A 23,237-nucleotide genomic window follows, 5' to 3' on the forward strand; every position below is an offset into this window, starting at 1 on the left:
GTGGTGAAGGGGCTGAGGGGGGTGGGGTAAGGAACCAGGGTCCGCAGAAGGGCCTGGCCGGTATAGAGAGGTTCCCCTAAACTTCCAAGCTTTTGTGGGAGGAGACACCCGGGCTGCGTGTTCCTGCTGCCCCCATGTGTCTCAATTCAGAACTGCGTGAGTTCAGCTCGCCCAGGCCAGCAGCAGTGCCAGCTCTGAGGTCTCCTGGACCTCCTGCGACACCCGGGTCCCTCTGCCTGAAAAGGCGGCAGCTAAGAGGATGCTGGTGTGTCAGGCAGCCTCTAAGACCCCAAAGATTCCTGCCCTCTAGTATTCACTCCTGAGCATTGCTGTCTCCTCCAGTATGTGACTTGTTTCCAACAAATGGAACACAACAAAAATGCTAAGAGTCATTCTGATGTTTGGCTATAAAGACTATGACTTGACCTTGTTTGCACCCGCCTCCATCTCATTTTCACTCGTCCCTTCTTCCTTCCTTCCTTCCTTCCTCCCTCTTTCGCTCCCTACTCTGTCTCTTTGTTTCTCTCTCTTCCCCACCCCATGGAGAAGCCCAGATGTCCAGGAACTGTTGTCTTCGATCAGCTCGGTGAGGTTGGAAACAGATCCCCTAGCCCCTGTCAAGTCTTGGGATGATCACAGTCCCTGCTGATGTCCTGATTTCAGCCCTGTGAGAGACCCTGAGCCAGTCACCCAGCTAAGCCACTCCCAGTTTCCTGACCTGCAGACACCGAGATAATGACTGCTGGTGGTTTTAAGCCAAGTTATATGTTGTGTTCATAACGCTCACAGAATTTCCATCCAAGATTGAGAAGAGACGAAATCCAAACATTAAAAAAAAAAAAAATCACAAGCAACTCCTTAAAACCTGTTGGAATACTAAATTGTTCCTGACTTAGCCTGTGCAAGTCCCTTCCTGTGGCACACTGTTCCCACCTCCCTCACAGGCATGTACTTCCTTCTTGGCGTGAGTCAGGTCTCAGCTCAGAAGTCACCTTAACAGGGGCTGATTGCCCTCAGAAATCCCCAGATTAAAATCCCTCCCCTCTGTCTGTCACATCACCCTTCATTATGTCTTTAAAGTCCTTCTCACCGTTAGTAATTACCTGGCATCTGGCTGATTTATTTATTTCTTGTTTATGGTTGCTTTCCCTGCTGGACTGGGAATGGTTGCTTTGTTGTCTATTGTTTCATTTTACTGTTTAAACAAATATCAGTGAAATTAACCTTTATCCGGGTGTACGGCACCTGGAACTTTATCCCAAGTAGAGGTTTGTGGAATGTGGGGAGGTAGAGCACTATTTACATCTTTAGCTCCTTCGAAGTCATCACTCTGATATCAGGATACAGGACAGTTCCACCTCCCAAACTCCCTCCTACCAAACCCTTGTAGTCACAGAGAACGACTCTTCTTCTCTTGCCTTTTTGCTCTACTGCCAGTGCTTAGAACAATGGCTGGCACAGAGTGGGCACTTGGTAAATATTTGTTGAAAGAAGGATGGATGGGTGGGTGGATGGATGGATGGATGGATGGATGGACAGAAGGAAGGAAGATCCCAACAAATACTGGAGGTTGATAATGTAAAGGCTACCAGGACAGACCTCTTCTAGAGTCGTGGCCTTAACTTCTGAACACAAAACCAGACAGAGATCGTTTGGCTGGCAGAATCTTAAGAGATTTTTACTGGCACTAGGCATCTCTCATTGCACAGGGGAGGAAAGGAGCTAAGTGAGGGCTTCAGCTCAACCTAGATACAGAGAGAAGAGGCATCCACAGAATTCTGTGAGCCCCAAGTTCTAACACTCTTCCATGTCCCTGGCCATTCCAACCCTCTCCCGTCAGCACAGTAACCAGTTAGGCACATGGTGGGAGAGTAGGGAACTTACCAGGAGAGAGCTACGGTTCAGCTTTCACCTGATTTTTGCTTATTCCAGAAAAGCCATGACCAGAGTCATGGGTTCCCCACGGCAAACTCCAAACTTTTTAACTTCTGGTTGTTATTCACCAGAATGTTCATCAGAAATATCCACCAGAAAGCATAGCCTACAACAGGGCCAGGTCTGAGGTCTGCTTGTTCAACTGAGAAAACCTAATTTAATTCTCTTGGAGGGAAAGTAACATCAGCAAATCAGATGTATGATCGTTCCAAGTCTTTCTGCTTAATGTGATGCCTGCCACCTCCTTAGCACCATTTGAAAACTTCTGACCCCATTTAAAGTCACTGCACATTCCATTTTAGTTGTAATTCTCCTTATGAGTATGAGGACCGCTTCACCATAGACATAAATCTAATTTATTGCCTTCATGGGGACTTCAGAATGAGGAAATGACACTGCAAAGCGACGTAATATGGTTTGTGGCACAACATGTGCTCATAATGAATAGCTCTCATTTTGGTCATAAGCAGCGTTACTACTTAAATGCACCCACGGGCACATGTGGTGACAGAGACATGCCTCAGCTTCCTTCTGACTTGAGAGTCCTGACTCAGTTGATTGGTATCACCCTCGTATCCTTTGGCTGTGAAGATTTGTGCCATCACATGATGGTTCCTCGCTTCCCTAGAGCATGGTCTGAACCTCTTTCTCCCTGGGCCTTCCGCGACTTCTCCCTGGGCCACTCCATCTCACCTCCCCAGGGGACAGGACAGGAGGGGGGGCATGTCATTCACGCCCGCCCTGACTTTGGTCTCTGGAACTCAAAGCAACAGGAAAGGCTAAAGCCTCGGGTTGATCCTAAAGCTCTTCTTGACCTAGCATTTCCCAAATCATTCATCACCACTGGATTTTCCCCTTCCCGAGTGCTTTCTCTCTCTGTCTCTGGCTCTCTCACATTCCACATACTGTTCCTTTGTCCGAGACACTCCTAGTGCTCTAATTGCCTTCGCAACACCAGCTTATCCTTTGGGGTAAGACCTCTACCCGCAGACTCTGCCAGGGATTCCTGCTATATCCTATCTTTTCCCTCATGTTCATATTTCATCTTATTTTAATTACATGCCCGGTGTCTTCTCCTGCACTCAACTACAGGGATCTTCCAAACTCTGGGTATCACATTTCCCCTGCTCGCCACACCATGGCCAGCACCTCACAAACCCAGAGGAGGGACTCACTACAGGCATACCTTGCTTTGTTGTGCTTGGCTTTATTGCACTTTGCAGATATTGTTTTATTTTGTTGTTGTTTTCAAATTGCAGGTTTGTGGCAACTACTAGCAAAAAGTTTATGATTTGCTGAAAGTTCAAATTATGATTAGCTTTTTTTGGCAATAAAGTGATTTTAATTAATGCATACTTTTTTTTTTTAGACATAATGTTATTGCACACTTAATAGAACACAGGATAGTGTAAACATAACTTTTATATGCACTGAGGAACCAAAAATTTCACGTGGTTCTCTTTACTGTAATATTCGCTTTAGTGCAGTGGTCTTAAACTCAACCCACCCTGTCTCTGAGATGTGCCTGTAAATATTTGTTGAGTCCTAAGTGGATTCTGAACCAGGGTAAATCCAATCTGGTCGGACTAGACGGATCCTTCTGGGAATACAGCATGAGACATACCAAAAAGAACTCTTAGTGGTGCTAGTAATTGAGAAAATAGCGACAGGTTTTCTTTTTAAATTTCTGCCATTCAAATGTCAAAGTTGTTACTCTCTCAACCCATGAAATTCCAGATTTTTGCCCAATGTGACCCCAATAAATTTAATTTTTAAAAATTACAGCTAAGTTATAGAATGACCACCATTGAAAACCTCCTGAAGACTAGCTAAACAGAATTCCTATATCTAAGAATATAAAGCATGAACCACATCAAGACTGGTAGGTAGGGGGGGTTGATATGTGGAAAGGGCAGGTCCCACAACCACAGTGTAGCAATTAAGAATCAGGAGGATGTTTCAGCTTCAAAGTTTCCCCCTGAGGAACGAGGGGTCCCAGTCCAACACTTTCCAGCTCAGGACACTGGTGCAAGGAAGAGGAGTTCCCATAACATCTGGCTCAGAAAACCAGCAGGGATTGTGTCCAATTGAGACAAAGGGCTGCTGGGGACCAAGACCCTCCTCTTGAGGGGCTCCTCATGAACTCACCGCCCACACAGCCCAGCCAGCACAGGTGGGTGCCAATGGAAAGCTGTGCTCTCCATTAACCTGGTTAACACTGTTCACACTGCCTTGGGGTTTCCCTGAGACCCCACCTCATTCAACTCATGTGCCTGGCTGGGGCTTTTTCTAGTGGCCCCCCCCACATGCTGCAGATTTTCCAAAAACCTCTGAAAGGTCCACGAACCCCAAACAAGCAAAGGCTGGCCTTGGCATGCACTGTACCTCTTGCTAAGTGGCCCCAAGCCTGGCACAAGTGGTGGTGAGTCTTGGCTTGGAACGTAACTTTAAGGGGCCACAAGTTTGGAACAAGTGGCATCTGGCCTCAGCTCATACTGTGATGCCCACCAAAGGGTCCCGAGCCTGGCACTAGCGGCAGAGGGCCTCGGTTTGAAACATAAACTGTCTCAAGTGCCTCTAAGCCCAGTACAACCATAGATCACTTTGTAGCTCCTACTAGGTGGCCTGAAGCTGCGCACAGTGACTGCTGAATTTAGCCTCCCCAGAGACCCTCCGAAGAGGCTCCAGAACCAACACACAGGCGGCCAGCTTCAGCCCACAGCAGAGCGCCACCCAACCAGCTCCATGTGACACAACCAAAGGGCAGACGCAACCGGCACCAGAGCCCAGCGAAGGTGGTTGCCGCTCCTTGGGGTTAGCCTCCGCACAACAGCTTTCTGCTGTAGCTGCGGCCAACCCTCGGCCAACCCTCGCAGTCGGCCAGCCCGAGGGCCAGCCCACCCACAGGGACCAGCCCACCCACAGGCGCGCCAACAGCAGCCAGGCGCAGCTACAACGCGAGGGCGCCGCAAAGGACGGCCCAGAACACCCAGCTCAGAACGTTCCTTGAGACAAATGAAAATGAGTACACAGCACCCCAAATCTAGGAGAGACAGCAAAAGCAGTCCCAACAGGGACATTTATAATGACAGAAGCCTACCTCGAGAAAGAAAAAAATCACAACTAGACCATCGAAACTCACCTAAAGGGACTACAAAAGGAAAACAAACAAATCACAAAATGATAGAAGGGAAAAAATAATAAAAGATCAGATATGCCTAATGCATAGAAACAGACACAGAGAAGAAGCTGATATGGAAAGAAAAAGAAACGTCGCAAGTGAAACAAGAGAAATCTTAAGAAAAAGAGCTAAATGAAATGGAGGCAACGAACAAAAGAGGTTCTCACTGGCTAGGATGGTGCTGGAGCAGGGATATTGGCTTTTGAGGCCAGAATAGAGAGACGCCCGGAGCAGTGGTTCAGGTGGGAGGAAGTGACACCTTCATTCCTGGAGCAGGTTATGAGCCCAACTTTATTTCATATTGCCTACTTGCCTTTCCAGGAAGCAAGTTCCACCCCCACCTTCTAGGTACACAAGTGCCCAGCTCACCACATCCTTGCTAGCATTGGGTTTTATCATTTTTCAAATCTTTGCCAATTTCAGTAGGAAAAAAACAACTGGCACATAATTGTGTAAATAAAAACTAATGAATATTTTTCTGGTAAGGGATAGGGGTGAACAATTTTCTCAGATATGCATTGGGCACACAAATGCCACCTCTTGCCCCTAAATGTTAGTAAATATTTCATCTAATGGGGAGCTTGTGGTCATTTCTAGTTCCTCTCTTAGCATGAAACAAATGGAAACTTGTGGCTGCCCTCTGACCGCACGGGTGGGGAATTTGTTGGGCACCATACCCACTCTCTCTTTTTCTTTCTTTCTTTCTTTCTTTCTTTCTTTCTTTCTTTCTTTCTTTCTTTCTTTCTTTCTTTCTTTCTTTCTTTCTTTCTTTCCTTTCTTTCTTTCTCTCTCCCTCTCTCTCTCTCTCTCTCTCTCTCTCTTTCTTTCTTTCTTTCTTTCTTTCTTCTTTCTTTCTTCTTTCTCCCCCCCCCCCTCTCTCTCTCTCTCTCTTTCTCTCTCTCTCTCCCTCCCTCTCTCTCCCCCTCTCCCCATCACTTCAACAATCTGGTCCTGCCTCCAGCCCTTTACCCTTGCAGTTCCTCTGCCAGGAATGCTTTTCCTCACTTCTCAGGTCCTCTCTGATCACCTGTCTCATTGTCTTGTTTAATTTTTTTCAGGACACTTTTATCATCTGAAATTCTTATTTCTTTTTGTGATTATTGCCTGTTTCTTCCACTGGGCGGCAAGCTTGGAAATCACCAAGTAAGTGTTGATGAGGGCCTAGCACATGCTGATATCTCCCGGAACTCACAGTCAGCTTGGGGAGGCACGTGCAGGTATAATTTCTGATCTGGGTAAATGTTAGGCTGGACTGAAGCCTGGTGCCTGGTGGGCCTGACTGCCTGGGCAGTAACACGCATGACCAGAGGTGTGGTCTGAAGTGGGGCCAGCATTACAAGAGAAAGGGAGAAGGAAAGAAAGGGTTCCGGGTGAAGGGAATGTCTCATGCAAAGGCCCTGAGGTGAGAGGGAAAGTGCTGAGTTCCAGGGAAAGAACGAGGCATGTGGGAATGGTTCGCAGACTGCAATGGGAGCCATGAGGGTTAGCAGGCTTTGGGCCAGTGGTCAGTGGGGTTCTGAGAAAATCATTTGGCTCCAGGCATGGGGACCGTCAAAGGATATTGAGCAGGAGAAGGGCATGATCAGATTTGCTTCTTGCAGTTGTCAGTAGGGTTCTGGGAAAATCAATTAGTCCCCTATTTTCAAACCTGTCACGGGGCCCAGCCCACCCTCCCTTTTCTTCCCCATATCTGGTAGCCACATCTGTCCCTGCAGAGTTTCGGGAGGCCCAGGTGACAGCTGGGGTGGGGGGATAGGGTGTTTTGTGTGTGTGTGTGTGTGTGTGTGTGTGTGTGTGTACAATCCTGCTCAAACCAGAATTCCCTGTCTGTCAGAACTGCACTCGTCGCCCCCTGGGTTGGATTGAATCTGCTGCGCTGGGGTGAGACGTTGGCCAGGTCCCTTTGCTCCTGGGGCAGAGGCCCGCGTGGGGTGAGTCTAGCAGCTGCAGTTGTCCCGCCCGGTTGGGGGCAGTGGTGTCAGTGATATCCTGGTTTCTGTGGGAAGCAGGCCCTCTGGCTTCGCCTCCTGAGGGGCCCCTGGACCATGGTCTCCAGGAGCCTAATCTCCAGGCCTCTCCCCTCTGGGCCAGCCTCCTGCAAACAGGCCCAGCTCCTCGAGCCTCCAGGTGTCTGTGTCCGTGGGGCCGGGATTCGGGCCGGGCAAGTGAGGCATTCCCCTGAGCAAGATGTAAGGGCATGCCCCCAATTCCATGAATAAAAGTAAATAACATTTCCATTTTCTTCCTTTTTTAATTGAAATATATTTGAACTATAACCATGTTTAAATTTAAGGTGTACAATGTAATTTGCTACCTTTGTATGTTTTAATAGGATTGTCATATTAGGGATAATTAGCACCTCCAGCACATTCCATAGTTAGCTTTTCTTCTGAGTGACGGAAGTGAGTAAGCTCTAGTCTCTTAGCAACTTTGGTGACTGTAATGCAATACTATTGTTTTCATGCACCATACTGTGCATTAGATCTCAGGGCTTATAAAGTAAATAATATTTCAGCGCGATGATTTGGATCAAGATTGACTCCATACCATTCAATTCTCCCTTTGAAAGTGTAGGATTCAGTGACAGGACATCAGCAAGGTTGTGCCACCATCAGCTCTGTCTAAATCAAGAAGAGCTTCATCATCCCTGAAAGAAACCCAGTTCCCATCAGCTGTCTCTCCCATTCACCCCTCCCCAGCCCCTGGCATCAGTACAATATTTTAAAAATCAAAATTAATGCAAAAAATGTCACGATGAGCAAGCTCTCAAGTTTTAAAATGAAGGCAAGCTCTGACACTGCACTTCTGGGCCCGTGTCACTCAGCAAACCCTAATCCCCACCCAGTCTGTGATTGGCCAGTTGGAATGACTCGCCTATTCCAAATATTTCCTCTCCTGTGTCCCCCCAAGAACAGGAGGTCTGGAGATGGGGGTGAAGTCAAGGTGGTGACTTGGTGGGTCCTCTCTCTGCTCAGAACCTTGGGAGAGGATCTCAGTGGCAGCAACTGGCTGGATGACTTGAGGTCCCTCTTTTGAAAGTTCTAGTTGAAACAGCAAACTTATCACCATTTATTTGGCACTTACTGTATACTGAGCACATTAAGTCTATTTTATTCATTACTCAAAATGGTTTTAAGAAATTATTTCAATGGAGGCACTCACATTGTGAAACATTCAAACAATACATTAATATACTGAGTAGATGTGAAATCCCTCCCTCCTCCCACCACAGTCCCAAAGCCAAGGGCAGTTTGAGATGTATCCTCCCATACTTCCTGGAGGGCCTGTGTGATCTTACTCAGTCCTTATACAGCGCCCCCTAAAGTGAGCACTGACATCACCGCCACTTTACAAGTGTGTTAAGCAAGCTCAGAGAGGTCAGGTCACTCATCCAAGGTCACTCAGCATGTGAAGGAGTATGACTCAAATCCAGCCTTATGTGACTCCAATGTCAAGAGGAAGAGAGGGAGAGGGGTCCCTATTGGGAGGATTCCTCTCAGCTCAGCCAATGTTGTGGCTCATTCATTCACTCACTCAGCCAACGTTTATTGGGCATGACTGTGTGCCAGGTGAATGATACACACGGGGGCCCTGCCCTCCCAAACTCATGGTGGAGACAGGTGACACCACCTATTGACAAAGAATCAAACAGAAGTCAGGTGAGCACAGCTAGGGAGAGAGAAGAAAACAGAACTGCTTGGGTGGGTGTCAGAGGAACTTAAAGGAAACATCTTTATTTTAAAAAAAATGCATTAACACAATTCAAAATTCTAATAGTTCAAAGGGCAGGCAGTAAGAATCTCCTTCTGGTGACCCCTCAATAGCATCAGTCCTCAATGGAAGTGATACCACACCCAAAGGGGTGAAAATTGGTTCTGGGGATGGGCAAAAAAAAGCCTGTTTTTATGTATAAAGTGCAGATATGCATAGAAAATATAAACAGGTATACAGGAGATCTGTGGTATTAAATGTTGATGGGGGCCGATTAATAGAAATGTCTAAAAATCATTACCCATTAGGGTATCATAATGAAATCAGACTTGAGAAATTATTCTAGAAGCAACCACTATTTAGGTTTCTTGTGAGCCCTTCCAGAGATATTCTAGGCGTTTTCAAGAAAATATCTACATATGTATTTATTCCTGTTTTTACATAAATGACAACATACTATCTGGAACTTCATTTTTTAACTTGAAATGTGTCTTGGAGATCACTCCATGTCAGGGAACACAGCTCGCTGTTGTTTTTTATGGCTGCGTAGTGTTCCTCTATGTTTGTTCGCAATTTACTTAACCCTTTCTCGTGGATCGGCGCAGAACGCTGGGAACGCAGAACGCTATTGTGTGCACTGCAGTGCACACTGGAAAACGTCGCTTAGGGCACTTCGCGTGGGAGTGACGGTATCTGAAGGAGAAATTCCTGGAGGTGTGATGGCTGGGTCCGAAGGTATGTGCATTTGTCATTTAAGTAGATATTGCAACTTGTCCTGCATAGGATTTCTACCAATTTCCTTCTTCATCATCAAGGTACGAGAGTGCCACGGCCTCACCAATGTGATATTATCAAACCTTTTGATTATATTTGCCTTATGAGGTTGAGAATCTTCTCCTGTGACTAAGAACCATTTGTTTTTCTCTGAGAGTTCAAGATTTGTATCCTTTGCTACCTTTTCCATGGACTGTTGTATTTTTCTTAGTTTCCAAGAGCTCTTTATATATTATGGACATTATGCCTTTATGTTATGAGTTATAGTTTACTCTGTCATTTGTCTTGACTTTGTTCAGGGTGACTTTTTTTTACCTTGTAGATTTTCTTTTGATGTTTATATGAAGTGACCTGTTTTAGTCATTTCTTTTATGGCATCTGAGCTTTGTGTCATAGTGAGAAGACGGCTACCTTTGAAAAGATGGGAGGTGGGAAGGAGCATTCTGATAAGACAGAATATCAGGTGCAATGATCCTGAGGTCAGAGGGGAACTTGGCATGTATGTTACTCAGGGTTCTCCAGAGAAACAGAAACAATAAGATGCATGTGTAAAGAAAGAATGATTTACTTTTTTAAAAATTGGCCACATGATTGTGGAGGTTGACAAGTTCAAAATCTTCAGAATAGGCTGGCAGGCTGGAGACTAGGAAGAATTGCTATTGGAGTCCAAAGGCCATCTGCTGGCAGAAGTCCTCCTTCCTTGAGTGAGGTCAGTCTTCGTTCTCTTAGAGTCTTCCACTGATCAGATGAGGCTCACCCACAATGTGGGGGATAGTTCATTTTACTCAAAGTCTACTGATTTAAATGTTAATCTCATCTAAAAAATACCTTCTCAGCAACATCTAACTGGCATTTTATCAGACATATGAACACCTAGCCTAGCCAAGTAGACAAATAAAATTAACCATCACAAGTCCACCCTTTGTCAACTTGGCACACACACATCTCCTTAAATCATACTTTTACAGTACACGATATGGGGCCCATGCTTCTCTCACTGCTCCCACAGGACCCAGCAGGACAGAAAGGTGCATAGCAAGGCCAAGATGATGTCCTCCACAAATAAATTATTTATTTAATAAATCACTTCACTACAATGCTGCTGTCACTTGTTGGAATTTTTTCTCATGAGACTGACGAGAACCAACGAGGGACAATACTGCCTATTGTTGTCTCAACTAATGGGATGGGGCCCAAGAGCTGGTCCTGGGGGTAGGTTCTGGTGAATTTGAAACCCCAGGATAGGATATACTGGATGTTTATCATGGGGCATCCCTGGGAGAGGGTCTCCAAGGGTCAGAACACAGGGGATGGCCTAGGGCATTAGTGGGGTCACCACAGGATGATCCTGGAAGCTGGAGCCTTTGGGGGGGCTGAGAAATTGAGTCAGGAGGTACACTGTGAGGTGGGCCATGCGAGTGTATTTCTGGAGCCGACTTAGGGCAAGGGGTGTGGCTGAGAGCAGTGGGGGCTAAACTGAGGCTTTGGGGGTCTCAGAACATGGTGTTCTTCAAGGTGCAGATGTAGAGAATGGGCTCTGGATGGAAGGAAGAATTCTGGGGAACAAATCAAGCTCGGGGGTAGGGTTTTGGGGGAGGGTGAAACTTTGGAAATGGGCTGTGGATACTGGAGGTCTTTCCGGGGGCCATTATAGGGAACACCCTTGAGGAGCAGAACATGAATCTTTGGGGTGGATGTGGGAGTTTGGTACTGTGAGGAGGAGGACTTTGGGGGTACTCAGAATATCAGGGTGTTGGATAACTGGATAATCAGAAAGGAGAAACCAGCCAGGAGGTGGATTTGGGATGCTCACAACCAGGGATGTCTTGGGAAGTGGGTTCTGGAGGCTCGTATGTTTGCAGGCATTAGAAACAGGGGATAGATTATGAGGGTAGACCTAGCGGCTGGAACACTCATGGAAAGGTTCTGGGAGAGGGTTGGAGGATTCTGGTGCAAGCTCCTTGGAGAGGTACAGGTTATGGAAGTGGATTTGGGGGTCCCTGATGAACATATCAGTGGGGTGAATTGGGGGGCTTAAAGCCCAGGGGAATCTCAGAGGCTATATCAAAAGCAGATCACAGGCTGAGGGATTAAGGAGTCCAAGTCTGGGAATATCTTGGAGGTGCATTTGGGTGGGTCCTAAACTGAGAGTGCCTGGGGGGGGGGCATCATGGGAGATGGGTTTGACGGGGTTAGTGGGCCTGTGTCTGGGTAGGTCCAGGAGTGGACCCTGGGGAAAGGCCGGGCAGAGCTGGCCGCGCAGCAGAGGCTTTTCTGCTCCCCTCAAGCCCGCGCCCCGCTCAGTAGCATTTGCGGTACACGATGTGCGGCCCTTGCTCCTCGTATTGCTCCCTCAGGACCCAGCAGGACTGGAAGGCGCGCAGGGAGGCGAGGATGGAGCCGCCGATCCACACGGAGAAGTCCCGGGTGGGCTGGGCCGCCACCACCACGGGCGCCTCGCGGGGCAGGCGGCGCCGCAGCTCCCCGCGGAAGCGGCGCTCCAGGCCCTGGAACAGCGAGGAGCCGCCGCACAGCAGCACGTTCCGGGCCACGTCGGGCCGCGCCTCCAGCGGCACCTTGGAAAGGCTCTGCTTGGCCATGGCGGGCACGCCCACGGGCGACAGCCCGGGCATCTCGGGCGGGCTGAAGAGCAGCTCGGGGCACTGGAACAGCTCCTTGCCCAGCGTGACGGTGCGGCCGTCGGGCAGCGAGAGGCGCTGGGGGCGCTCGGGCTCGGGGCGCGCCTGCGCCTCCTGGAAGTCGGGGGCCACGTAGCAGCAGCGGTGCTTGACGCGCTCCACCAGGTCCAGTTCCTGCGGCCCGAGCGGCGAGCCGGCGCCCAGCAGCGTGTCCGCCAGGAAGGAGGTCAGGTGGGTGCCGGCCAGGTCCAGGCGCTCGGTGGCGTGGGGCAGGTGGTAGCCCTGGAAGACGGGCACGGTGGAGGTGACGCCGTGGCCCATGTCCACCACCAGCCCGCTGACCCGCCCGTGCGCGTAGACGGACAGCACTGACTGCGAAGCCACGTACATGGCGGGCGAGCGTATGGACTCGAAGGCCACCTCCACCAGCTTCTCGCGGTTGGTGGACGGGCTGAAGGGCTGGTCGGAGAACAGCAGCGGGTGGTCCTGGGGCGCCACGCGCAGGTCGTGCTCCAGCAGGTGGCGCCAGATGAACTCGGCCGCGAGCCAGTCCACCACGATGCCGCTCAGCACCGGCTTCACCAGCATCAGCTCCGGGCGCGCGCGCGCCGCCTCGCCGATGAAAGTCTCCAGCACCAGCTGCCTCTTGGTGGCCGGCTTCCTGGGCTGGCAGCCCACGATGGTGGCCACGGTGTAGGTGGGCCGGGCCTGCCCCGCGAAGCCCACCTTACAGGTGCCCGTGCCCATGTCGATGACCACCGCGCAGGCCTTTGGTGGCAGCCTGTCGCCCACCATGGTGGGGCGTCCTGCTGTGGGGCCTTGTTCACCAGGATTGAGTGGGGAGTCCTGCCGGGTCTGGGAGCCCCTGGGGCTCAGAGAGGTGGAGGTGATTTGCACCCATGGCTGCAGGGGCGTGGGTGGGCCAGTGGGCAAGGCTGGCCACTTTCCTCTGGGGTGAGGGCTGTGGGGAGAAAAGGTGGAGGTTGGGCCGGGGGCGGGCACAGGCGGAGACAGGGCGAGGGGCTGGTCTATGACATCAGCCCGTCTGCTGTTCCCTTCGGAAGACCTCACAATGCAGGGCTAGGGGTGGGGTCCTTCCGTGGGGGAGGGGCCCCTCCCTGGCCCGGAAAGCTCCCTGGGCCGTGGTCCTTAAGTGGTAGAGGCTGATAGGTTTCCGAGGCTCTGGAAACATCAGTATGATGGTCAGGCGATCAGATCAGCCTAATGAGTACAAATTAATGCGGCGTCACCTGTTCCCTGCCTGACTCACTAATTCAGTAGCGATTTAATAATAATGATATTCGTGTTCTATCATCTCCTTTTCATTTGTTGTAATTATTACAGTAATTCTGTACACAACTTGTATATTGTTACACAGTGAAGAAGAAGTGAGTTTTAACACAACCCTCCTTGAAAAGGTCTTCCTGATGTATTGAAGTAATAACGGAAGACATCAATGGGAAATTCACAGAAAAACCTTGACTTTTAGTTTTTGATTTTGGATCTTCCTAAAGATAATTGGTAAATTATTTTTTAAAAAAGATCTTATTTATTTGAGAGAGAGAGGAAGGGAGAGACACATCATCAATCCACTGCCTCCTGCATGCCCCCTACTGGGCCTGCAACCCCGGGCATGTCCCTGACCAGGAATCAAACCAGCAACCTTTTGGTGCCCAGGACAACACCCAACCAACCAAGACACACTAGCCAAGGTGGTAAATTATCTTGACTTCTGACTTCTCTTTTGAGATTAGTTCATTGGGGACTATGTAGGTGTGCAACCTCATGGCATTTGAAAAGTAATGGTGGGACTCTGCGAAAATGTTTGTTTCATTTTGTGTGTGTGTGTGTGTGAGAGAGAGAGAGAGAGAGAGAGAGAGAGAGAGAGAGTTTTCTGCATCTTGTGGTAGGAGTTTCAGGGTGGGCCCCTTAGGCTGGGAAAAATTTCCTGACTACTTTTTGTGGCCTTTATTTTCATTCATGACTTGACCAGAATGCCCAAGAGTAGCATTAAGCACTCCACTTCATAGAGTTAAAAAAAAAAAAAATTTTGCCTGGCCGGTGTACCTCAGTTGGCTGAGCACAGTCCCATGTGCCAAGAGGTTGCCAGTTTAATTCCCAGGCAGGGCCCATGCCCCGGCTGTGGGCTCCATCCCCAGTAGGGGGCGTGTAGGAGGCACCCAGTCGATGATGTTTCTCTCTCATCGATGTTTCTCTCTGTCTCTTCCTCTCCCTTCCTCTCTCTCTAAAATCAATAAAAACATATACTATTTATCTTTCATTTGGTTTATGTGGTGTATCATGTTAATCGATTTGTGAATATTGAACCAACCTTATATCCCAGGAATAAATCCCACCTGATCATGGTGTGTGATGTTTTTAATGTATTGCTGAACTCATTTTGCTGATATGTCGTCTGTGTTCATTAGGGATACTGGCCTATAATTTTCAGTTTTTGTAATGTCCTTGTCTGGTTTTGGCATCAGGATAATAATGCTGGTCTCATAAAATGAGCTTGGGAGCCTTCCCTCTTCTTCAGTTTTTAGGAATAGCTTGAGAAAGATCGGGGTCTATTCTTCTTGAATATCTGGTAAAGTTCACCTGTGAAGCCATCTAGTCCAAGACTTCTGTTTGTTGGGAGTTTTTTATTATTATTATTATTACTGATTTTATTTCATTAGCAATTATGCTCTGTTCATATTTTCTGTTTTTTCTTCATTCAGGCTTGGAAAACTTTTGTTTTTTTTAATAATCCTTTGTATTTCTGTGGTGTTGATTGTCACATCTCCTCTTTTATTTCTGATTTTATTTGAGTCCTTTCTCTTTTTTCTTATTAAGTCTGATTAAAGGTTTATCTATTTTGTTTATTTTTTTAAAAGAAGTAGCTCTTAGTTTCATTGATCTCTTGTATTTTTAGACTTTCTTTTGTTTATTTCCTCTCTGACCTTTGTTATTTCCTTCGTTCTACTCACTTTGGGCTTTGTTTTTATTATTCTAGTTACTTTAGATGTAAGATTAGATTGTTATTTGGTACTTATGGTTTGTTTATTTTTGAGGTTGGCCTATATTGCTATGTGTCTCTCTCTTAGAACTGCTTTCCCTGTGTCTCATAAATTTTGGGTCATGTGTTTTCATTATCATTCATCCCAAGGTATCTGTTGACTTTTCTCTTGACCTCATTGCTAACCCATTCACTGTGCAGTAACGTATTATTTAGCCTCCATGTGTTTGTGTGTTTTTCGGTTTTCTTCTTGTAGATTACTAGTTTCATACCATTGCGATCAGAGAAGATGCTTGTATGACTTGAATTGCTTTAAATTTATTGAGACTTATCTTGTGATCTAACATGTGGTCCATGCTGAAAAATGCCCCATGTGCACTTGTGGAGAATGTATATTCTACTGCTTTGGGATGAAATGTTCTACCTCTGAGCCTGGAAGGAGCTTCTCAACTCAGCGCACCATTTAGCTAGACCTTCTCAATTGGATTTGACATTTGTCATGAATTCTGATTTCCAAGTACTTTTCCAAATACTAAAACAGTACTCGGAACAGTGGTGACAGTCTGCACGGAGATAAGGAGTTGCACTGCTCTAAGCCCTTCGGTTCACCCCCTTGATATGACCATGAAGGACCCCAAACCCATCCATAGCCTCTCTAAGGAACATGCACCAGGTTCTTCAACCCATCCCCCAGAATCTTTCTACACGTGTTCCAACCATTAGGTCCACTCTCATCATTTGCTCCCTATTTCTAATGCCCCAAAACATAACCACAAAATCCACTTGCCAAGACATCCCTGGTTCTGAACAAAAGTCCACCCCCTTGTTGGTTTCCCCCATCTGATTATCCAAAGTTCTCTGACACCTTGAAGTTCTTGAGCCCACCCTGAATCCCCCAATAAGAGCCGAAGCCTCACATCCACCACAAAGGTCCATGTTCTGCACCGCAAGGGTCTCCCCTACAACGGCTCCCTAAAGGATCCTCCAGTGTCCATAGCCCATCCTCCAAGTCCTATCCTCCCGCAAAACTCTGTCCTTCTGGCATGATTTGTTTCCCAGGCTTCCTCTTTCCACCCAGGTCTCCCAGAACCCATCTCTCACCTGTACGCCCAACAAACACCATGTTCTGAGACCCCAAACCCTCAGGGTAGTCCCCATTGCTCTCAGCCCTAGCCTAACGTCTGCTCCAGAAATACTTCTATATGGCCGGTCTTACCTCCTGACCCTGTTCCTCAGCCTCTGAAATCCTCCTGAAGGCTCTGACCTCCTGGACCCTACTAATGATGACCCTACTAATACCCTAGGCCACTCTCTGTGTTCTGACCCTCAAAGGCCCTCTCTCAGGGTCACCCATGACAAAGATCCAGGACAGCCCACCCCCAGTTTCAGACTCCCCAGAACCCACCCCCAGGACCCCATTCCAGTCCCTGGGCCCCATTCCATTAGTTGAGACACCAACAGGCAGTGACATTCTGGAGGGCTGCCCAGCCCACTGTGACCTGGGGCAGATACCCCAGGTAGGGCTCCACCTGAACACTGGCTCCCTCCCCAAACCCTCACACAGCTCTCCAGGGGCCAACTGTTCTGGGCTGTCCCTTCCTACCTCTCTCTGTTCCATTAGTTCATTCCAAGTTCACTCCATCTCCTCACGCCTCGCTCAGCCTGTTCCTGCGACACTAAAGTCCCTGCTTTAACGACACCCTACAAGGCCTCTCTTGCCCCACACTGTCCCTGCAGGGACCTAGAGTGGGAGTCCAGCTTCTCAGGATGGGGCGGCTGGGCATTCTCCCCCAGTGCCCTGGGTCCCTGCTCCTTCCTGCACCCTTGTTCTCAACCACACTGGGCCCCTGGAGGCAGAATGCTCGGCCGTTATGTCATCCAGCCACCTAATCTCAGGCCCCCTGGCCAGCAGCCTGGACACATCCTCCCAGTTTCTCAAAAATAAGAACGAGCTGCCGGAGCTTATTTATATTCATGTTGGGTCCTCTCCTCACCAGCCCAAAGAATTATTCATTCCTTCATTCATTTAACCAGTCAATATTTATTGAGCACGTTTCACAGGCTCTCTTTTCTTCAGTTTTTCTCTCACTCACCTTCCAGCACTTTCTTGCACAGACATTTTCTGGAAGGCACCTCATTTATTGTGGAGCACTGAGGTCACCCCACCCATCCCCCACATCTGTGAGAAAATGTGGGTGGGTGAGGGCCCTAGTTATCCCCATGCACCATGCCCCACTGTGTCCTGGGGACCCGACAGAGGCTCCAGTTCCGTTTCTTGCCCGCAGATAGTCCTCAGCTCTGGGGATGACCCCACAATCAGGCCCAAATCTGCAGATCACAAACATGCCAGGTTGGAACCCCCTCCCCCCAGCATCCTCAATCTGCAAAATCAGCAAGAACCCTCAGGAGGTTACAAGATAGTGAGGGGAACATCTCACTCCTTCCACAAGGGGGCAGCACCTCCAAGTCCAGACCCTTAGAACCACGATGCCGGCGAGGAGCGCATCCCAGACCTCAAGTAAGACCTACCCCACTCCACCGCCTCAGGGCCTGTGAGCCACACAGGTAGAAGGGATGTGGGACAGGCTCTTAAATGCTACAGGAAGTGAGGAGAACGCAGGACCCCCGCCACCTGTAGGCTGCCAGTTGGACTCTCATTTAGAACAGACTAAGGTTCCCCCAGCTCCAAACCTCACCTGGGGCAGGATTTCCTCTTTAACCCTCAGGACATAAGCCATCATATCTGCACATCCCCAGGGATGTGGAGCTCATTGCCTCAAGTATGTTGTTAGAAGTCACTCCTCCTCCGCACCCTCTGCCTGTCAAACCAGAGACCCTCATCTCCCTCCCTCGTGCTCACACACATCCCTCAAGCCTGCTGGCTTTGTGGGGTTATGGGGCCCAGCCTGGCCTCGCTGTGTGCCTTCCTGTCCTGCTGGGTCATGCAAGAGCAGTGGGAAAAGCATGGTCCCCATATTGTGTGTCCCAAAAGCATGGTTTAAGGGGATGTGTGTTTGTCAAGGTGATAAGAAGTAGACCTGTGATGGTTAATCTTATGTGTCTACTTGGCTAGGTGAGGTGCCCACATGTTAGATAAAATGCCAGTCTAGATGTTGCTGTGAAGGTTTTTTGGGGTTTTTTAGCTGAATTAACATTTAAATCAGTAGACTTTGAGTAAAACAAATTGTCCCCCCCACCTTGTGGGTGAGCCTCATCTGATCAGTTGAAGGCCCTAACAGAACAAAGACTGACCTCACCCAAGGAAGGAGGGCTTCTGCCAGCAGATGGCCTTTGGACTCCAACTGCAGGAAGGGGGAAAATAGCAGAATCAGGCCCTTCCTACCTGCCAGACGCCGCTCTAACTACCTGGCAGGAACTATTATCTCCATTCTACAGGAGGGGAAACTGAGGTCAAGAGACGTGATGCAAAGGCCTCACAGGCAGTGCAGAGCCCTCTGCCTGTGTCTGGGGACTCAGGCTGGGAGGGGGGTAGGTCTTAGCCTTTGTCCCCTTCACACCCCCCTCCCAGGACCCAAGACAGGAAGACAGTGGCCAGGAGAGCCCAGCCAGAGAGCGGAGGAGGGGCCAGGTCAAACCACAAATAGGATTTCTCAGAATTTACAGTATGATGGGGGAGGGGAGGCCGGGGCTGCCCCCAGCACCTGCACAGCAGCGGGGGTGGGGCAATGAGGGACCCTGGCTCAGACCTTGGCCTTCACACCTGTAGGCTTATGAGAGAGGGCTCCCCTCTTTCCCATTCCCCAACTTCTTTGAGCCTACAGCCCCCAGGACAGGGCTTGGGGGGCCATATATGGGGAGATATGAGGGGGCCCCTTGCACACCCAGGCTCTATCATATGTGTGCATGTGTGTGCTTTATGTTTCCATTCAGGCCCCAAGCACATGTGTACATGCATGTGTCATTTCACATGTGCACAGGTGTGTAGGAGTGTGTGTGTGTGTGGTCCCCACCCAGGCAGGCCCAGGCACTTCACCTCCAGTCACCCCCATCCCCTGAGGGTCCTGTGTCCAGGCTGGGACCTGACAGGGGCCCATCTCCTTCCGTATCCCCTCTGCACGCTGCGCCCAGTTCCCTGTCCTCTCTCTTCCTTTCTCTCTCTCAGGCAGCCATCTGTCCTCCGTGCATGGCAGGCACAGTGGCATATTTTTAAATCGGCATGGCATTTACATAGCACAAAATTTACATTTTAAAGTGAACAGTTCAGTGGCATTTCGTTCTTTCACAAGGTTGTTCACCCACCCATAGCTGGTTCCAAAGCACTTCACCCCAGAAGGAAACCCGGGAGCATCCAGCAATCATGCCCCCCCCCGGCCCCCACAACCACCAGGCCGCTTTCTGTCTCTATGGATTTGTCTTCTGAATATTTCAAAGAAGTGGAATCAGATGACACGTGGCCTTTTGTCACTGGCTTCTTTCACTCACGCTTTCCAGGTCTTGGCTCAAACATCACCTCCTCTGAGGGACCTTCCCTGACCTCCCCTGTCCCTGAATGCCCCAGCCTCCTGCTCATAAGCTCGTGTCTCTCAGCAGCATGTGACGTAATCCTGACCTATTTGTCCCCTCGATGCTCATCCATCTCCTTCTCAAAGCATAGACTCAGAGGGCAAGGAATTGGTTTCATTTTCTCAGAAAGTTGTGAATAAAGGAAGGGATGAATGAGGGATGAATGAAGGATCCATGTGACACCCTCCCGTGTTCATCTTCCTCTGTCCCATCATGTGGCTCCCTGTCCTTTGTCGAACCTCAGATACAATTCGACAATATTTATCACACACCTACTGTGTGACAGGTCCTGTCCCAAACACCAGGACTCCTGCAGTGGATGGACAGGGTCCGTGTCTCTGTGACATCCCCACCCTCGAGGTAGGGACAGACTACCAATCCTGGGGAAACAGGATTTAACTGCTGTCAAAGTTGTTACAAAGAAGATTAACTGTTCATATCCACTTATTTATTCATTCAACGAATATTTATTGAACAACAATCATGTGTAGGATCAGCATAAATAACCAGAAGTATTTTAGAGTGGAGGTTCAGGGAAAGCCTTTCCTTAGGAAGTGGCATTTGATTTTTTTAAAAATTTATCTTTATGGAAAAGGAGAGTCATATAAAGGCTGAACATGTTTGCCTGGTGACAGAGGGTTACCAGAATTAGTGGGGTGATCACACTGTAAGGTATAAAAGTGTCTCATCACTAACTGTACACCAGAAACTAATGTAACTTATAGGACATGGTATACCAACTATACTTAAATAAAAAATAAATTAAAAAATAAAATAAAATAAAAAATAAAGGCTGAGGGGAAAACATTGTAGTAGAGGGAAGAGCAAGCATGGAGACCTGAGGCAGGAAAGTCGTTCAAGGAAGAGAAAGTTGGCCATGATGCCAGGGCAGTGATGCGGGATGTGGCTCCTTTGCTGCTGGCTCTGTGATATTAGGCAAGGTATTGAACTGCTCAGAGCCTCAGCTTACCCATCGATTAATGAGGATAATTGTAACGAAGCCTTTTGCAGAGGGTGAAACAAAACCCAAGGCACAAGCACTGGCTCAGACCAGGTGGCTGGGAAATGAGCCCACTCGGTCTAGGTGACAGACCCTTGGTGATCACGGTCATTGTTTGGCAGGTGTAATTCTCTCACCAGGGCTGTCCTCCCCACTGTCACCAGCTGGAGTCACCTTATCTCCAGCTTATCTCCAGCTTAGCTGAGCGGACCCTCCCACTGTTTAGGCAGAAAAGAGAAACATCTGCCTTTCCCCCCATGATTCCGCTTCATAAAGCAGTTTCCCCTGCCCCTCCCTCATGTCTCAGACAGAGTCAGAAACAGGGACTGGGTGAGCCTTTTGCTCAGAATGCAGGGGCAAGTGGGCCCCTGTGGGGAGGTGAATTATAACAACACTGTGGTCAGTCCCCCTTCCTCACATGATGAGCCAGCTGTCCTGTGCTTGTGGGGTGGGTTTACCTATTTTTCACTCAGTCCCACAGACCACAGGATGGAGTGGGGTGGGGGAGAGACAGTTACAGGAGAAATATGCTCAGAAACTCCCCAGCACCCCCATCTCACTCAGAGAGGAAGACAGAGTCCTCACCTCGACCCATAGGCCCTGCATAACCTGTCCCGATCACCTCCCTATCTTCATCTCCTCCCTCTCTCCCCAGCCAGAGGGGTCTCCTCCATTTCTCCAACCCTCCAGGCACTTTACATGGACTGTTCTCTCTGCCTAGGGATTGCTGTCCCCCCAGCACATACTTTGCTCCCTAAAATCTCTGCTCAAATGTCACCTTCTCAGCAAGGCCCTTCCTGATCTCTTTATTTCTTATAACCCACCCACCATTACCTCTCCCTTGTCCCCTACTTCTTTATTCTCCATGACACTCACCGCCACTGATCCTACTATACAGTTTTCTACCTGTCTCTCCCACCAGGCTGTAAGCACCATAGAGGCAGGAACCACATCTGTTTTGTTCACTGCTCTTTCCTCAGTGCCTGGGACACAAAAGATGATCAATAAATATTTGCTAAGTGAACAAAGAAATTTTTAGAATAAATGAATAAATCATTATTATGGTTGACCCAGAAATTTAGCCCTGAGCCCCCTGGTGGCAGAAGCAAAAAGGGAAATAGGATTAGTTACATTCTCCATGAGGATAAAGCAACCCAGTTCGAAGGGAAAGGCCTCGTGCCAAGCCACTTATGTCCTTCTTCTCATTTAACCTTCAGAAGAAATTTCTCAAGGGAGACTGTGATGTGTGCAAGACCACCTAGCCAGGTGGGATGCTGGTCCTGCTCAGCACCTAGACCATCTGCTAACCACCAAGACAACTTTTCCCAAACTGGCCTGATTATGAAAATCTCCTGGTTGCTGGTAAAAAGTGCATATTCCAAGCCCCGTCTCCTAGAAAGTCTGAATTCAGGAGATCTATAGTTAAACAAGGATCTCTAGGTGATTATTTTGATCAAGGAAGTTTAAACAATGGCACTTCATGCAATAGAATAAAAGAGAGACAGAAAGAGGATGGGCTAAATACCTAAATATGAAAAGCAAAACTTGAAAACATTTATAGAAACATTTAGGAGGTTATCTTTATGACTTTGAGACATGGAAGGATTCTTGAACAAGACAAAAATATACAAATCATAAAATAATAATTTATCAAATCATAAATTGATAAATTTAGCTATATCTGATTTTCCAACTTTTGTACAACAAAACACAACAGGAAGGAATAAAATGAAAAGACAAGAAAGAAAAAATGATGTCCATCTGTGACAAAGGATGTATATATAGAATATATAAAGAGCTCTGAGAAATCAATAAGAAAAAGGTAAATATCCCAGTAGAACAGGCAATTATAGATGAGGAAATCCAAGTGGCCAACAGATTTTGGCAAAGATGTTCAACAGAGGAATGCAGGTTTAAATCATTTTATATACTGGGTTGTCAAAAATCAAAAAGTCCATCAAAACCAACTGTTGGCAGAACATAAACTTCCTTTACATGCAAGGAACTATAAACTGGAAATACCACGGTGCTGGGACACTTTGGCAATATCAAGGTTGAAAACAGGCATCCCGTAGGATCTGCAATTCTGCTCCTGTGTACACACCATCATCTGACTTTGGCCCACAGGCCAAATCTGGCCACATCTGTTTTGGGAAATACAATTTTACTGAAAGACAGCTCTGCCCACTGGTTTCCATATTGTCTATGGCTTTCAAGCTACAATGACAGAATGAAGTAGATGCAACAGTGGACACCCAAAGCACATGTCTTAAGCAGGGCAGGAGCCATGCTATGATCCAAGATGGAACCCATACCCTCCTTCTGAAGGCCTGGCCACTGAGAAGTAGACTCCCCCAGTCAGCCCCCGTACCCCCTGCTGCTTCTCACAGGCCTTGCCCAGGACTGGGAGCTGGGTCAAGGCCAAGCCACTCATGCTCCCAGATAAACCCATGCTCAGCCCCAACCACCCCT

The 23,237-nt window shown here is 48.3% G+C and overlaps 1 protein-coding gene across 1 annotated transcript; it reads right to left on the bottom strand.

Annotated features, from left to right (window-relative positions):
* Positions 1 to 11,901: 11,901 nt before the first annotated feature.
* ACTL9 (actin like 9) lies at positions 11,902 to 13,070 on the bottom strand (the record flags this gene model as incomplete). The annotated part of the gene is made up of 1 exon (XM_081135793.1): positions 11,902 to 13,070. Exon 1 carries the CDS (start codon positions 13,033 to 13,035, stop codon positions 11,902 to 11,904), a length of 1,134 nt encoding a protein of 377 aa, XP_080991919.1. The 5' UTR covers positions 13,036 to 13,070.
* Positions 13,071 to 23,237: the final 10,167 nt, after the last annotated feature.

This window comes from Miniopterus schreibersii (genome assembly GCF_964146895.1).
Source record: "Miniopterus schreibersii genome assembly, chromosome: 4".
Taxonomy (NCBI): Eukaryota; Metazoa; Chordata; class Mammalia; order Chiroptera; family Miniopteridae; genus Miniopterus; species Miniopterus schreibersii.